The sequence below is a fragment of the Trichomonascus vanleenenianus genome (genome assembly GCF_965637985.1).
Source record: "Trichomonascus vanleenenianus strain CLIB 3782 genome assembly, contig: TRVA0_006S, whole genome shotgun sequence".
Taxonomy (NCBI): Eukaryota; Fungi; Ascomycota; class Dipodascomycetes; order Dipodascales; family Trichomonascaceae; genus Blastobotrys; species Blastobotrys vanleenenianus.
The window spans coordinates 1-16,666 of NW_027481881.1; the positions used below are offsets into that span (position 1 = coordinate 1).

Genomic DNA, 16,666 nt, shown 5'->3' on the forward strand with positions numbered 1-16,666 from the left:
CCGATTCCGTAGCTCGGCTATTCTCCGAACCGTTTCACTTCGGTCACTCTCCGAGCCTGTCTACATCGGTCACTCGCCGAGCCTGTCTACATCGGACATTCACCGAACCGCTATACCTCAACAGTTTAGAAGGTCTCTAAAAATAAAGATCTGTTGGCAATTGCCCCCAATTGTAGCTACTTGGTAGTACTGTAGATCTATATTATATGTATCGCTTTTGTTGGGTGTCAGAAAATTAGACTCCTAGGAATGCGCTATCTCCACGGAACGCACTAACTCCGTCCCGAAGTCAATCGCTATAAAAGCCACGATTCCCTCTATTTACTCTTTTCCTTTCCTCACCGTCTTTAATGTACACACTTCGGTGTCTAACCTTGTACTTTCGTATAAATTAGGATCAGATATACTTTATAATTGATTTTTGACTTCCAACATTGTACTTTCGTATATATTAGGGTCAGATATAATTGATATATGACTTCCAACACATACAACTGCCCCATAACATGTGATGCTCTTCTACTTCGACTGTCCACAGTCCTAATTTCTAGGACAATTTCTCTGATCCTCAGAAGTGTACCCCATCCCGACCACGCAAAAGGTGGTAGATTCAGGACGACCCAGTTGACATGCCAGTGAATTCTGGTATTGTTTTATATTTATTTTTAAGTGCACTCCTCTGGCCACGACCTCACGAAGATTTTAACTAATTACTACTGTGATCACAAGAATAAACTGGCGTTGAATTCCTAAAGTAATATTTCCCGCAAATTATGACTTCTGTTAATGGACAGACCTATAAACATATTCTATAAGTCTGAATCAATTGGCTGGGCTCTTAAGCCTTAGCAAACAATGCTTGGGCAGATTGGTCAATGGTCTGCCACTTGAAAATACCTGGATTTACCAAATGATTATCGTTTTCGTCCTTAAAGTTAGCAGCACCGTCGGAAGCAAATGCAATAGCAGATAGCACCAGGAAAAGCTCGGCGGGGCCTGGATTCGGCTTCTGAATTCCGGCTAGAGCATTGTTCGTCAGTTGCTCTGTCGTAATATGACCAACGGTCAGCTTCTTTCCAGTGTACTTCTCATAACTCTCCTTGAACTCATTGACAGAGATAGTCAAACTAGTGATTCGAACAGCATCTGGAAGGTCCTGTGGCTTTCGCTGAGCCAAGGCTAAGAGAGAATACGCAATGTCGCGCTCGGTGGTGAAGGAAACCTCATGGTTGCCATCGTCGACTTGGGTATAAGTGTTCTTCTCTGGGTCAATGAGAAGGATAGCAGGGATTTTGTAGAAGTATTGGAGGAAGAATCCTACCCGCACTCGAACAACTTTGAGACCCTTGGTTTCGGCGTAGTTTGAAGCATCTTCAACCTTCTTGAATGCATCCTTGAACGGGGAACGGGTGTTATCGACACCATAGCCTGAAGGGAAGTAAACCTTGACTCCGCTCTCGGCGGCAGCATCGATAAGAGTATTGTGAGAGGCGCTGAGGATGTCAGCAACGTTGATGAGAACATCAACCCCCTTGAGTGCTGCCAGCAGCGCCTCCTTGTTCTCCAAGTCAGCTTTGAAGTACTTGACTCTCTCGGTGTTAGTAAACTTGGAAGGGTCTCGCGTAATGGCGTGGATGGGGGAGGCAAAGGAGTCCTTGAAAGTGCCAGTGGTCACCCCTTCAAGGAGGTCAGGGCCAATGGAGCCGTTGAGGCCTATGATTGCAATTGTTGGATTGTAGGTCATAATTGTTGTTGATAAGTTTTCTTCAGAAGAGGAAATTTAGGGTGCATTTTATACTCTCAGGGCTCATAATGGCAGAGCGTTGAGTATACGACATTAATAATGTCGTGTTATGGCGGAATGGTGCCGTGACAAACCATGCAGTCCGAATTTCTAAGCGCCTGTCCCCACTTTAGTAATGCTGAATCTTAATGACAATACTATGACCCGCTGTTGAGGATACAATACAGTGTATTTGCTAGGTAAGCGTGATGCATATTGATAATACAGTACCTGTAATCCGTTTAAATCCGAGATATACCGATACCCGAATATTACATTGCATTGCTGGTGAGAGTTCTCCCGCCATTTTCCCATTTGCCGACAACGTTCCAGTTAATCTGTATTCTTCTCCCCAAATCTTCAGGCACAATCGATACAACTGAGTATTTTGCTCATACCTTGCTAGTGCTAATGAATAGAATAACCCATTGGAGGAACTCTTTGTGTCGTTGAATTGTTTCAGCGGATTACAATTGATCGTTAGAACGGTGTCCCGACGAAGCGTTGAGAGTTGTGATGCAGTGGTGATGCGATGCGCCGGTCCGAAACGGGAATTCGGAAGCACATTCCACTAGAAAAGGAGGACAGGGGCAATGGAAAAGGTGGCGAGAGAGCAGTCACTCTGTTGTAATTAGTGGATAGAATTGCAAAGGCCCCAAGGTGTATGTAGTTGGGCTGCTGAATGACTGCATAAACATCTGACTTACCTTCGTTGGTTAGCGCAAAACGAAGGTGGGACTACGTAGGAGGTAATATTTGACTGTGGTGGCGTACAACTTTACTATGTAGATACGCAACAACGTGTAATTTATGCGTCTCTAAAGGCTCTATGTACTTGATTGCTTACTTGTTTAGCGATGGTAATGCATGCCGATATATCATCTGCTAATGGTACATATTTGTAATTGTACCTGGTAATTCCTGGGCATATTGCAAGGCTCCACTTGATGGGAAGGTAAGGTACAGTACCAGCAGAGACATTTTGTATTTCTCAGTACCGTGGTCATGTGCGCTTCATTAATTTTATGTTTAATTGTCAGACTATTCAATCTATAATGATCAATTTAGCAAAATATGAAATGGTATGTGCTAAAGGCAGAAGTACTGCTTGGAAAATCGTCCACGGTTGTGTTGTGCTATATTAAGCCATCTCGACGTGATAGGAGAGTTTCTGAGACACCAATGCAGAGCCCCCGCGTTCACGGCGGGTTCCAGTGCTACGGTAAACAGATCTGTTGTAGAAATAAGAAGATCGATAAAATATGGTACTAAAACATGTATACCCAGAAAAGACGTCATAATGTTGTGTCATAAGCCTATAGATAGATCTAGTCGAAATCTGTCTAGAGCCCGTTTACCAAGAGCGAGGTCAATTTGGAACTTCGCAACATACCAGCATCGACAAAAATAGCAGGCGAACATGTGCGGCCACACAGGTTGAGACCCCACTGTGCTTCAGTGTACATATTTCGAAACTGGGATAGAAACGGGGTCTTTCTCATCGCATATGACTTCGATGGCACGCTCTTATGCACCAAATTTGCACGTACACTTGAAACTCTATTTAAAGACTGGCGGATATTCCGGTGCATATCCCATCCAAAGCACTCCGATCAATTGTCGACGCTTCATCAAAGGGTATCAATGGATATTGTTTACCGGTATTGTACCTAGTAATTGTGCAATATATGGAGTCTATCTCGTTAACAGCCCCAAAAAGATTAAAGAGAGATACAATTTTGGCGAAAATGGTACAACATACGTAGAGCATACGGGAAGGCATCATCAGCATTCTGCATACCTGCCTGTAAGAAAAAATAATATGCACCGTAAGTGCAATCGGTTCCCCTGCTTCTGCTCACCCTTCTGGTACGACCTCCTGCGGAAACGTGAGGAATTTTTCCATGCAGAGGGAAAAGGAAAGCGTAAAGTGATCCCCCGATCTTCATGATATGCTATCTACTCCTGCAGCTCTCGGCGGTCCCTATGGCATGGACTGTTGGACATACCGTTTGATAACATGCCGTAATGCAACACGCAGGCATGAGAAGGGGAGCCGTGCTGTTATCGCTATATCTACTTGGCGCGACTTCATCGAACCTCACCACGAGAACGAGACATTGGTGCGGATCACCATAGACAACTTGTTCTTCGGCGGTTTCAGCGAGGATCAGGGCCACTTGGTATTATAAGTTACACCACGTCCTTGCCCCGCAGGGCCTCTTCCCCAGAGGTGGGGCGCGCGTCGTTGCGGGATATAGCGCGGCGCTATCGGCTTCTCCGTGTGAGACAGGGCAGCCCAAATGGGGTCAATCGAAGGTTCCATGAGATTGCCGTTCCTGACAACGTCCTCAGACATACAACTCGTACGGCTACCCCTCCAGTGTGTTACAGATGGCGCCGTGCTACTGCCAATGTCGCGGTACGACCTGGAAGGGAAAGTACTACAGTACATTTTGGTACAGGACGATTTATACTTCAGGGCCTTATCTGGGAACTTCGCGGGTGCTGCACCCTCGTTGGACCCAGAGTTTTTCCGCGCCATGCTAGCATGTACGCCGGCCCAAGTAAAATACGAGCGGACAGGGCTAGACCCATCTGATACATGCGGGTCTATATTGACAGCCCAGCCCTGCAGCTTACGTAACTCGCCATTATTCATCGTGACTCGACGGACTCGGCGGACTATACGGAGTTGACGGGATGACTCGATAGAACAGATAGATTGAGCAACATTCGGGATTGACTTAATAGGGAGAAGTATTGAGACTGAAGAACATGCGGCACTGAAGACTTAATGTGATTGGGAAGCAATCGGGAAATGTACCAGTGGTACACTGTAGTGGGATTGAAGAGTTAATACTCAATTAAAGAATTAATGGCAAGAAGTTGTGGAATTGAAGGGTTATCGGAAGAAGTTGACGAATAAATGTAAGGGTAATGAGCTTGAAGACTTAATGTGAAGTAATGGGACTGAAGATGAAAAAAAGAATGAATGAAAAAAAGAAAGGAAGAATAAATGAATGAAAAAAAAAGATTGAATAAAATATCTATGTTACAAATGGTCTTTCTTTTCCTTCTTCGATGCCTTCAACATGTGCACGGCATTACCATGAATGGCCAGCTCATGCCTGGTTCGGTTGCCTGAATCGGCATGCCATCGGGTGGTGCAGACACCAGCACCAGGGATCTTCTCGCCATCCTCGCTCCAGAACCGACACTCAAATCGCGGAACACCATGCTTTCGCACGTAGTGCTTCTGCGCCTCAAGCTTTCGTAGGAACCCGATCTTGTGCCACGGGCACTTTGGGTCGGCACACTTGTATTTCCGTCTAGTCAGGTGGATGCCGCCCTCGCGGGACTCGACTTCCTCAACATGCTGTGCGTAGAGATCGAGATCCTTGTCCAGGAAAGACTTGGTGCAGTGCGAACACTTGTACTTTCGGTTTCGCCATTTGCGTGGCTTGCGGCCATTAAAGTCCAGTCCCTCGCCTGGTGGTGTTGGCAGCGAAGAGGGCATGCTCTCTTCTGGCATGGGCTCCTCAAAGTTGAAGTCGAGCGGAGAGGCGGGCTCGAACTTGATGGGTCGCTCCTCGGAGTAGGTCGGGTTAGTATTATTCGTCAGGTCATTAGGAGTATTAAAGAAGAAAGATGGTTCGGTGCCCTGCGATGTTTCTAGGGGTGCAGGTGGGATGTCGTAAATGTATGTATAGTCGGTCATGGCCATGTTGAGGTTCGGAATTGCCGACGACGGCACCGGGGACCACTCTTCCAGCTGTGCAACAGCCATGCACGGCGAGGTTATCGAGGAAGTCGTGTCGGCCGGGGTGAAGGCATTGTTAGTAGTCTGATGGTGTTGTTGTAGGGGTGAGGTGATATCTAGTGGAGCCATGGAATTGGCGATGTACAGCTCCTGATGGGCCGGAGACGGGGCCAATGGCGAGGACGAGGAGGAGGAGGCAGATGTCGAGAAGTCCAGGTCGCCGAAAATGTGTACCTGAGCGGTTGCGAGCTCCTGATCCATGCAGAGGGTCGTGGTTGTCGGGGCCAGGACCATGTCGTTGTCGAAGATGGTATTGTCAAAGTAGAAACCCATTATAGTATTATACAGCCGGAAATATAGGTAGTCAATTACCTCGTATCGGTTTAAATCAGTAGAGCACGATTAAATATACTCTAGTTATAAATATTGGCCAAGATTATACAATTGAACGGCAAATAGTAAAATTGTACACAGTTCCTTTTCTTTCAAGGAATGTTATCTCTGTACAAAGTGTGAAGTGAATTGAAGTGATGTGCAATGGAGATGGACAAAAAAAACGAGAAATCTGCAAAGATATATATATCCATTTGTCGACTATGGTGTAATCCAAGAAAGCGATGTGAAGCGTTTGCTTTTTCGGGGCAGGTTTGCTTTTGGGCCCCTCCTCGGCGCGGCAACATCTGGTGTCGATCAGGTCTCTCTATCATTTCCGTAGGGTTTCTTTTTACAAACACCCCACACCCTGACTCAGAACCCTTCGTTACTTGCCAATCGGGACCCCCGGACGACATACTACACCTGGTCAGCCTCGCCCGCGCGTATATTCGAGTCCTGTCCAGGGTGACATCACAGTGCTTACCACACTATTAATAGCGGTTGCGCACGGCTCTCTTCACCTTCAGTCGTGTTCAATCGATTAGATCCTGAGCGGGGAGAATATCTGAGGGGGAGGGTGGCTAAGATAACTGGTGGTAGTGTGAATATTTTCACAGCCCCCCCTACGCATGCCAAATATACATATCTACATATTGTGTGTATTCCTACAGGCCCGTAAAAAATATACATGGAATATCATGCGCTTAACGGTTATGTTTCAGCCGTGCGGTACCTTTTAGAGCGCCACGTGCTGTAGAAGACCCTGCTGTGCGCGTAATTATGAGCACAGCCGCCGCGCCCTGCGTATTGCACGCTGTAGTGCCGTTGCATTTGGGGCTATTCTCGTATGCACCCACACAACTGTAAGGCTAGCCCTCCGCGGCTGAGTACACGCCTCCCAACGCAGCAGGCGACATGCAGATCGTGCTCCCACGCGGTGACCTTACGGTTAGTCATCTGGCCCCCGACGGAGTTCGCGGGCGAGTTTTGGGCTGTACCTGCGTAACTCCCCCCGTCGGATGGGCTGAACCTACTCGATCTCATAAGGGCTTAGCACTGTTATAGCCCTATAGAGGTATATTTCTGACCATCGCCCGCTGGCTTCCGAACCCCCCGACAATCCGACAAACGGCCATTGCTTTGCGACAATTCCTCCCCCGCTCTATCCAAACTCGCCAAGAGCTTCGATTCCTTCCTCTCCGCAACTCATGTAGACTTATCCGCTTTGATGATAACGATAAGCTCCTCTTTGATACGGCTCATGATGTCACGGCGCCAATGTTGCACATGTCTTTTCGAAGGCACCTCTCGAACGACACGGATAAATTAATTACGGATAAATCGATGACGGATAAATTCATACAACGCAGAACCTTCGACAAGATCTTGGCTTGTTTCTCCTCCGCTTTTTCCGCGCATATATCAGTTCCTTCCATATTGGTTTTTCTCAAACATGGACCCTGGCGATACATTACATTTTACCCCTCCCCCAGAGTCCTAGCGAGACAGCGAAAGCAACGTTGAGATAAGTAGCGTAACTGGCAAGGCACCACCAGTTCAGTCAGAGTAGCGTAAAAAACGCGCCAAGAAGAGGGTTGAGCTAGATTCGCGGCACCAGTTGAGATAGATGAGAATAAACTGGCAAATCATGGCCTGAGATAGAGGAACACCACTTGAGATAAAGCTATGAGGGGGTTATTATTCACCTCGCCGAGAAGACCGTTAAGCAAACAGAATAATACAGCGGCTATCCCTAAGCCACGTAGGGTGTATTGGGCGTGTTCTCGGGGATTGAATATCAACTCCGAGTTGCGTCTTCTGTTCCTCCGCGCCTCTCCTGCTGATTATGCCTTATTCGTCATGCAAATCTCAAATTATCATCCGTACAGCCCGCAGTACGTACCACCAGGGCTGCGCACCACCTGGGGGTCCCGACTCGCTCAGCCGCATGCCTCACCGTTATCCGTTACATATAATTACATTACAAAGATCCATATCTTTTGATTCGTTATTGAAGATAATGGTCCGAAATACTGTAATGACTGGAAATGCGGCCTCCTGGGCGCCTACTCACGTCCGATTTTACATTTTAAATGTTGTTTCTTACGATTAATTGTCTACCACGGTATTACTCTTCAAACACCTCTATTGCATTGTGTTAACCGAGCCACGATCCGACTGCCGACAGCTGTGGGGAGGGCTGTGCATCCCGTCAGGTGCAGCGATTTGCGCTGTAAACCGTTTTTCATCGACATTCCTTACATATGCCAAGCGATACGTCATTGCGTGTACTTGTCGAGGTCGTTTGATATCTTATGCCGTCATGCGTGTCTGCCAAGCGGATATGCCGGCTTCTTTTGCATTGTGTGACCTACCAATTACGCAACCCGCCTAAATGTAATTGAATACATGCCAACGCGAACAATCCGCCGATTGAATACATCCTCCGCGAAGCGGAGCCACGGGGGTTTGGGGGCTGGCCCCCAAGTTAATTGCAGCAATGTTTTATGGGGGGACCAGTCCCCCCAAACCCCCCTGGGGCTCCGCTACGCGGAGATTTAGGCTGTAACAGGATATTTGTTACACGTTGTTACGGTTCGTTACGAGTTGGGAGTTTGTTACGCTCTGTAGTTAAAGAATCACGTGGCTGTTGGGAGCAATGTGACCGCCGCGCGCAACACACCTCCTCTTATTTTGCCCTCCCTCAACACATGCGTACAGTACGTGGCCAGCCCCCCTCATCTAATTAAACCCACCCCCTAGCGATAGCAGAGAGCGAGAGAGATAAAGCGGTCATGGATGGATCGTTGCAGCTGATAGACGCGGAGAAGCAGTTCAACGAGAACGTCTCTGGCTATCTTGACTCCCTCGGAGTCCTGAACAATGGCCTCAACTACCACGTTGTCAGCGTGTTTGGGTCTCAGTCGACCGGCAAGAGCACGCTGCTCAACGCGCTGTTCAGCACCCAGTTCCAGGTGATGAACGAGACGAGCCGCCAACAGACCACCAAAGGTATCTGGATGGCCAAGGCCGAGATCAATGGGAGCGCCAGCTCGAGCGAGGCGTCCGACGACTCGTACCTCAACATTAAGAACCCCCCGGAGGTGGAGAATCACAAAGACTGCGTTCTCGTGCTGGATGTCGAAGGTACAGACGGCAGGGAGCGTGGCGAGGACCAGGACTTTGAGCGGAAGTCGGCGCTGTTCGCCCTGGCAACCTCGGAAGTCATCATTGTAAACATGTGGGAGAACCAGGTCGGGCTATATCAGGGAGCCAACATGGGCCTGCTCAAGACGGTGTTTGAGGTTAACCTGAGCCTGTTCCAGGCCTCATCCGAAAAGCCGTCGCGCTCGCTTATCCTCTTTGTCATTAGAGACCACATTGGGGCGACTCCGCTGGAGAACCTCAGCGCGACGCTCCTGGCAGACCTCAATAAGCACTGGGAGAGCATCTCCAAGCCCGAATCTCTCAAGGAGACGAAAATCAGCGACTTCTTTGACATTCAGTTCCAGACGCTGCCCCACAAGATCCTGCTCCCCGACCAGTTCTCGTCGCAGGTGTACCAATTGTCACGGCGGTTTGTCCCTGGGCGGAGGAACAGTAAGGAGACCGCCGCCTTGTCGTCGGATTCATACGTGTTCCGCCCTGAGTACCACCGCAACGTGCCAATTGACGGCTGGAACATGTACGCTGCGAACATTTGGGAACAGATTGAGCAGAACAAGGATCTCGACCTGCCGTCGCAGCAGATTCTGGTGGCTCGGTTCCGGTGCGGTGAGATCGCCAGCCAAACCAAAGCGCAGTTTGAGGCGGAATTTGGCGAACTCGAGTCGCGACATGGCACGGCGTTAAGCGATGGTAAGACGGTGATATCGGACTTTGGCCAGACAATTGCGGGACTGCGCACCCGGGCCATGGAGCTGTATGATTCACTGGCGTCGCGCTACACAGCAAAGGTCTACCAGGGCCAGCGCCTCGACCTTCTTTCGCAAATCGACTCGCGGCTGCTGACCGTGTTTAGGGCCCACCTCTCGGCATTGCATTCCCGTGGCCTGCAGGTGTTCAATGAGCAGATGGTTAATTCCGTGAATGGCATGAGTTTCGCCGACGCGCTTGAGACCTCGCGGAAACAGGCGCTGCAATTCTTTGAGACGCGGGCCGAAGAGGCTTCGAGCGCCGACCGCGAAGTGTTTATGTACCACGGCGACCTTGACCAGTTTATCGGCGAATTGGACGCTGCAGTTGAGCAGAAACGTGCGGAACAAATTGAGAAGATTGGTTCCCGCTGTTCCAAGAAGATTGCCCAGATCTTCAACGACGAGCTCGATTCGTACTTTGCCAGCCCATCCGATGATACGTGGGACAAGGTGCTTAAGTTCTTCTTCTCCACCGTCGATCTGATTCTCCAGAACTACGTGAACGCGGCCGGAGAAACCGATTTCGGGGTCGGCGCGTCCACCGAAGATAACTCGCGGGGTGTGTATAACATTCGCAAGAGCGCGTGGCTGGCTCTTGATAGCAAGCTGCGGGAGATCACGCTGGTCAACAACGTCGTGGCTGTTCTCCAAGACAAGTTTGACGAGCTGTTCCGTTATGACAAGAGCGGGGTACCTGTGGTATGGACTGTACATCACGACATTGAGACTCCATTCGTAGAGGCGCGAGACCACGCACTGAAGTTGGTTGATATATTCGCCGAAGCCAGGTTGTCTGACGGCACCAAGGTTATCCCCAATGTCGAGTTTGACGCTGATGAGGAGATACCAAACTTTTCTACGCGGTTGTCTGACTCCAAAAAGGCTGAGGTAATCGCCAAGTTCAAGCGGCTGGCTGACACTGCGTTCGTCGAGGCGAAGCGGTCTACGACCCAGTCGGCGACGCAGATCCCATGGTACATGTTTGTGCTGTTGGTTCTTTTGGGGTGGAACGAGTTTATGGCCGTTTTGCGAAACCCGTTCCTGTTCATGTTTGTCATTATGGCGGCTGGCGGTGCATGGATCACGTTTAGTCTCAACATGTGGGGCCCAATTGGTGTTTTGGTCAATACTATGGTTGCAAAAACGGTTGAAATTTCAAAGGAGAAGCTGCGGGAGGTGTTGGAGGTCCATCCCCAGCCGGTGCCTGTCTCTTCCTCTGGCTCTCCGCGACGACCAGCTTCTGCTCGTCCAGGTTCTTTTAATAGACCACAAACTCCGCATGAAGAGATTGAACTAGACGACATGTAACGCGCCTGTATATATTGGAGTATTATGCATTATTAAACAGGTGAACGATACTTGAGTACACCTTGCCGGAGAACGGTAGTGTTAGGTACACTTAGTATGGGAGAACCGTACTTAAAGCGTGCGTACACGTAGTATGGAAGAACCGTACTTAAAGCACGCGTACACATAGTATGGAAGAACCGTACTTAAAGCGTGCGTACACGTAGTATGGGAGAACCGTACTTCAAACGTGAGTACACTTAGTGTAAAAGACGTACTACACTTAATGTGGACAATGTCGAAAGAGGTCCAATTGTATTTATTGTCATAGCTATTGATAGAGAAAGCAATTGATAGAGATCATGGTAGCTACTGCTTTATATTATTATAGTTAAAGTCATAGCAGCTGCTAATAGACTCCTCGTAGTCCGGCTTGAACTGGATGATAAGGTAGTCCCGCGATCTGGGATACCGACGCTCCAACACGTACCAGTACAGTATGGATACTATCAAACAGAGAATTAACACAATGCAAATGCTGACAGCCCATATGCCGCCGTCAAACGTCATTTTGAACGCAATTGCCGTCAGAAACCACTCTAAAGCAATTACTGGGAAGCAGGCCAGCCACCGCACCAGCTTCCTGCGCTTATGAAGCTTACGCACAATCAAACATTGCATCGTAATGTGCTGCTTTTCGACGTCTGTAAGCCGACAGCAAATAGGAATGAGCTTGCTCTGCTGTTGCTCGCTCCGAGTAGCGGTGAGCGGGCCTTTGTAGGCCACGGACAGGTATTCTTTATTCTGCAGCGCTGAAGCCGTGAGATGCTCCAAGTTATTCAAGCTCTTCATCCGCGAGTGATCAATTACCTCCAGGAAGATGAAGAGGAGCAGAGTAGCGAAGATAAGCCCGCCAGCGACGGCAATGGCATACACATACCGCGATATATGGGGCTTAACAACCGCAGAAGTTATTGTATAGGTAGCGTTGCGTAGGTAGCGCTCATGGGCTACGCTCATGGTTGTACAATTGGAAAGTGTCAATAATACAATAGGACTGTCAATAATACAACAGGACTGTCAAAAGTGCAAGTTCCTTCCTTCCCCCCTCTAAGAACACGCAACAACAAGCAGCTCCAGTATGAACTGCTTGGTTGATAAGACAAAAAAAATGTATTACCATCGAAACAGAGCAGATAATATCAGTGCCATTGCGGCGTTTTGACGTTGAAAGAAGAGAAGCAGCTGGCTTAAAGTTCAGTCCGAAGGGTTCAATTAATGTGAACCAAATGTCGCATAGCCCTCTCTCATATTAACAAAGTTGTGTTCCTGCTCCCGGTTGTACCAGTAGAAGTCGTCCCCTTCCTGGCTGTAGGCGGACTCTAGATCGGTATCGTAGAAGTCGTCGTGACACGGCGGAGGCGACATGAGCCCGATTATTACCAGAACGGCGACACCAAAGAAGGTGGCGACCGAAGAACTGGTCGCAAGCACCCACGAAGTCGAGATGCGCCATTGATACAGTCTCAGGTGGTGAACCACCAGCAGCGTAGAGGCGGAGGCCAGGGCCTGGAGCACGGCGGACCCGGCCATGAGACAGCCTACGAGCTTCCACGCCCGTTCAACCGTGAATCGATTACCTTTCCAGGTCGCCACGCACGCGAAAAGCCCGCCTGCATGGACCATGACTGCCGCCGACATGAGGAACGCGGCAGTCTGCCATATGGCGTAGAACAATGGCTCCTCCTCTTTACTGCCAGAGTCCGGGAATAGATCCTCGCAGGGCTTGCCGGACTCACAGCGACGGTTGAGGCCGTAGCTGATTCTGAGGTGTCCGTCCTGGGGGGACCGTACTATGAACCAGGCCGGCGTTCTGAGCGCCTGCACCAGCAGCAGGAAGCAGCCTAGAAACACCACGAAAGTAGCCCTGTACCCACGAATTAGTGCAGCCGTCATACATACACATACACGCAAGACACCAGGGCCTTGGGGATGAGAGAAAAAAAGAGGATTCCTCTTATCTGTTGATTTTACAGATACAGACCCTGACGTACCTTGCTGCTGCCTATCGCTGCCCTATCTGCTTGCTGATGGCCGCTATGCATCATTCCGTTCAACGGAGCCTATCCCTGCATCTCGTGCTGCGGCTTACAGCTGTATGTAGTTAATATGCTCTAGTGTATCAAGATATGTATAGGCTCTATACCAGATATAACCAGTTTAGAACGAATAGAGAAATCGTACTAATGTACTGTGGTGAATACCGTACATTGGATGAAAATAACCGGTAATTCAGATACTCGGAGAGGATAGGTATTGGGAATGTACAGTATAACTATGATAACCAACTGTTACTACTGTAGTACTACTAGTTCTACTGTACTAGAAGGGCATACCAAATGCTTAAAGATAATTAACCCGATTAATGAATGATAAAAATAACCAATCAAGTACCTGGTAAGACTAAAGCTCAGCAAAGACCTTGGCGATAGGCAGCTCGCCATTGAGTAGCTGGAGCGACTTGTGGATCGTCTTGGGTTGGTTGATGGCCTCAATGATACACTCCGCGACGTCCTCTCGGTTGATGCTACGAGGTGCAGACCCATGGAGAGGCAAATTGACCGGCTCAATCTTTTTCGTCGCAGCATTATCCGTAAGCAAACCTGGCTGGAGGATAGTCCAGTCGAGATTTGTGTGCTGCAGCTCTCGGTCCGCATAGTGCTTAGCTGTGTAGTATACTCGCAGAGCCTCGCTCTTGGACCAGTAGTCACGCTCATCGGCCTTAATGGCGCTGACCATGATGTACCGCTTGACGTGAGCCATTTCTGCGGCCTCCATGGTTTTGACCGCTCCGTCGAGGTCGATCATCATGGTCAATGCGTCGCTGGCCCCGCCAGCCCCGGCTGTGAACACGACGACGTCGTTGCCCTTAACAACATCGACAATTGACCGCAGGTCGCCCGTCAGAGAGGCTAGCACTGACTTGATGCCCTGCTGCTCAAAAGCCTTGACCTGCTCCTCCTTTCGCACCACAGCCAGTGGCTCTAAAGCCGAGGCTGCTTTAAGCTTGTGGCATAACTGCTTGCCGACCTTGCCGTTGGCTCCGAAGATTACTACTCGCTTGGCGCTCATTCTTATTCAAACAGGGTAATTGAGGATAATTAATTTGAGATATTCAAAACCACGACTGAATCGAATTGAAGATTTACGCAATAGATATACCTCGACTCTTCTGGCCTCGGATGATATTTCACTCTTTGTCAACAGTAAAACACTTGCTCCAGCTGAGTAAGCATAAGCTGATTAATCAACTTCCGGTGGTATTGCCAAGCGCTTATAAGTACTGTATGGGGTACGCAATCCAAGCTACACGCAGGTGCAATTGCGTCTGCAGGACTGATGTCAAACGTCGGCGTCGAATATGCAGACCAAATCTCGTTAATGGTGGTGGCGGGCCGGAGACACGTCGGACCGACCAGCGTCATCATGCTATTCGGGTGTCTGAGAATCGGAACACCAATACTTCAGTTTATGGGGGGACAACTGGAACCCTCGGATACCTTTAGTATAGGCAATTATCTTTCAAATCTTTAGGAGGCCCTTAGTATCGTGTTGCCATATCTTTGGCAGACCTCTAGTATCGGCAATTGACTACAATATCTTGTTCCAACTATTGGGGTTTTGTTACCTGATATTACCGGGTGCATGAACAGCTCGATAGGACTAAAAATCAATTTCAATAAATATACATGGAGTGGCATTCCGTGGAAGCCAATTAACCAATAGCATCATACGGTAGATCCAATTGGTTAAGTCTATATTTTCGAGGGGCCTCCCAGGTCTAGTAGACGTGGATCAACTACCAGAACTGATTTGACAATAGGTTAATGACCAGAACATTGGTGCTCAATCTCAGGTAGCAGGCATTTTTGTTGGTCAACCATGGCTGGTTAAGAGCCACAGTTGGTTGGTATCCACTATTCGTTAAAGGTTGGTTGGTTAAAGCTGGGTAAACGTTGGTAAGGTTGGCTTAACGCTGGTAAAGCTTTTCAGTTAGTCATCTTCGTCTGGGTCGAAAAGATCCAAATCAAGCACTGGCTGGAGCTTCGGAGACTGTAACGGTTCGTTTGAAGAAGGAGCCTGCGAAGGGTCAATAACCGGTCTCTCACCATACGACACGAGCGAACCGCGCCGCACAAAAGAGTGCCCATTGGCAGCACTACCATTCTCAGTCACCTTCGCAGGAGGAGGAGTCTTGGGCGCAACCTGATCTGGATTGAGCGAGATCTCGGCCATCACACCCCGACGCAGCTCGTCCTCCGTAGGCCACGGGAAACTGGCATGCTCGTGCAAGTGCGGGTTGTACCCGGGCGGTGCGCGGGTGAACTTAGTGATTTTCGTCGCGTATTTCAGCAGCTCGTCAGCATTGATGTACTCGCGCGACTGCGGCGTCGTCTCCGACTGGTCGGCCTCGCCATCCTCTATGCTAGGTAGGGCCATAAGCTCACGGCGACAGTCGGACAGACCAATGAGCAGATCGTTCAGCTGAGCATCAAGCCGGTCGTTCTGCTCCTTTAGGCTGTCGATCTCACGGCCGTACTCCTGGTGCTTCTTGAGGTCCTCTATCGAGCGCGACAGCGCGTCGTCGGCGGCAATAAAAGCCGCAGACACCTTGGTGTCCGGCCGGAACTTCGAGACGGACTCGACAAACTCGTTGAGCAGCTCTTCGAACTCGGTGAGCCGCTGCAGCGTGTCGACCTTCTGCCCGCTCACCGGGGCGCCCCCCAGCGCTGCTGCTGCTGCCGCCGCTGCCGTCACGGGCGGCTTCTTGGGCGTGTTCATCGCCGACGGCTGGAACTGGCTCTCGTACCCAGTCACCCCCGTCACGGGCGTGGACACTTTGGAGTATGGAATCGACATGATCCAGTTGGACGGTGAATCTTTCACTGACGACTCTTTCCCAGTCGGGTTTGGGGTGGTGATGCGCGTCCGGTTTGTTAGTTCACCGGAGGTTATTCATCCACCACGGCAACTGGTCGATTGGATACGGGCCAATTTGCAGTGGCATTTACTGGAATTGTTCTATGTGGTTTAGTGATACCTGGGGGACCAGTCCCCCAGACCCCCTGTAGCTCGGCTTCGCCGAGTTTGCCTCGGCACCAGCTAATTCTGTAACGGAGGGTTTGTTACGTTGTCACTGTGTGTTTCACCAAGTTTGTAACGGAAGTTTGTGACGCTGTAACCGGAAACGCGCCCTATTGGCCCCACTCCTATGAGCAGGTACTGTACCAACATTGAGCAGTTATAGTACTTAACAGATTATGTACCCTCCTCGTTAAATGGAAGAGAGACATGCTTAAACTACAAGTTAGTAATTGATTAAATTTGAGTGTGGTGCTACAGTATATTGCAGGATTCGCCAGGCAGTGGTATCTAAACAGAGCGGCATCAATTGTACCATATAAACTCTCCGCGGAGCGGAGCTACAGGGGGGTTTGGGGGGACTGGTCCCCCCAAGTGCATCCGTACCAGTGAATCGCT

The 16,666-nt window shown here is 49.4% G+C and overlaps 9 protein-coding genes across 9 annotated transcripts; 2 read left to right on the plus strand and 7 right to left on the minus strand.

Moving 5' to 3' along the window:
- Positions 1 to 838: 838 nt before the first annotated feature.
- Positions 839 to 1,744, minus strand: TRVA0_006S00100 (uncharacterized protein; the record flags this gene model as incomplete). Its single annotated transcript, XM_076682987.1, has 1 exon — positions 839 to 1,744. The coding sequence occupies one exon, from the start codon at positions 1,742 to 1,744 to the stop codon at positions 839 to 841; it is 906 nt and encodes a 301-aa protein (XP_076542595.1).
- Positions 1,745 to 4,086: 2,342 nt separating this feature from the next.
- TRVA0_006S00122 (uncharacterized protein) lies at positions 4,087 to 4,482 on the plus strand (the record flags this gene model as incomplete). The annotated part of the gene is made up of 1 exon (XM_076682988.1): positions 4,087 to 4,482. The coding sequence occupies one exon, from the start codon at positions 4,087 to 4,089 to the stop codon at positions 4,480 to 4,482; it is 396 nt and encodes a 131-aa protein (XP_076542596.1).
- A 356-nt stretch (positions 4,483 to 4,838) lies between these two features.
- On the minus strand, positions 4,839 to 5,879 carry TRVA0_006S00144 (uncharacterized protein; the record flags this gene model as incomplete). The annotated part of the gene is made up of 1 exon (XM_076682989.1): positions 4,839 to 5,879. One exon carries the CDS (start codon positions 5,877 to 5,879, stop codon positions 4,839 to 4,841), a length of 1,041 nt encoding a protein of 346 aa, XP_076542597.1.
- Positions 5,880 to 6,031: 152 nt separating this feature from the next.
- Positions 6,032 to 6,611, minus strand: TRVA0_006S00166 (uncharacterized protein; the record flags this gene model as incomplete). The annotated part of the gene is made up of 2 exons (XM_076682990.1): positions 6,032 to 6,338; positions 6,406 to 6,611. The coding sequence occupies 2 exons, from the start codon at positions 6,609 to 6,611 to the stop codon at positions 6,032 to 6,034; spliced, it is 513 nt and encodes a 170-aa protein (XP_076542598.1).
- Positions 6,612 to 8,716: 2,105 nt separating this feature from the next.
- SEY1 (dynamin-like GTPase SEY1) lies at positions 8,717 to 11,146 on the plus strand (the record flags this gene model as incomplete). The annotated part of the gene is made up of 1 exon (XM_076682991.1): positions 8,717 to 11,146. The coding sequence occupies one exon, from the start codon at positions 8,717 to 8,719 to the stop codon at positions 11,144 to 11,146; it is 2,430 nt and encodes an 809-aa protein (XP_076542599.1).
- Positions 11,147 to 11,494: 348 nt separating this feature from the next.
- TRVA0_006S00210 (uncharacterized protein) lies at positions 11,495 to 12,145 on the minus strand (the record flags this gene model as incomplete). Its single annotated transcript, XM_076682992.1, has 1 exon — positions 11,495 to 12,145. One exon carries the CDS (start codon positions 12,143 to 12,145, stop codon positions 11,495 to 11,497), a length of 651 nt encoding a protein of 216 aa, XP_076542600.1.
- A 255-nt stretch (positions 12,146 to 12,400) lies between these two features.
- TRVA0_006S00232 (uncharacterized protein) lies at positions 12,401 to 13,081 on the minus strand (the record flags this gene model as incomplete). The annotated part of the gene is made up of 1 exon (XM_076682993.1): positions 12,401 to 13,081. The coding sequence occupies one exon, from the start codon at positions 13,079 to 13,081 to the stop codon at positions 12,401 to 12,403; it is 681 nt and encodes a 226-aa protein (XP_076542601.1).
- A 507-nt stretch (positions 13,082 to 13,588) lies between these two features.
- Positions 13,589 to 14,257, minus strand: TRVA0_006S00254 (uncharacterized protein; the record flags this gene model as incomplete). Its single annotated transcript, XM_076682994.1, has 1 exon — positions 13,589 to 14,257. The coding sequence occupies one exon, from the start codon at positions 14,255 to 14,257 to the stop codon at positions 13,589 to 13,591; it is 669 nt and encodes a 222-aa protein (XP_076542602.1).
- A 921-nt stretch (positions 14,258 to 15,178) lies between these two features.
- Positions 15,179 to 16,045, minus strand: MED4 (Med4p; the record flags this gene model as incomplete). Its single annotated transcript, XM_076682995.1, has 1 exon — positions 15,179 to 16,045. One exon carries the CDS (start codon positions 16,043 to 16,045, stop codon positions 15,179 to 15,181), a length of 867 nt encoding a protein of 288 aa, XP_076542603.1.
- Between the last annotated feature and the right edge of the window lie 621 nt (positions 16,046 to 16,666).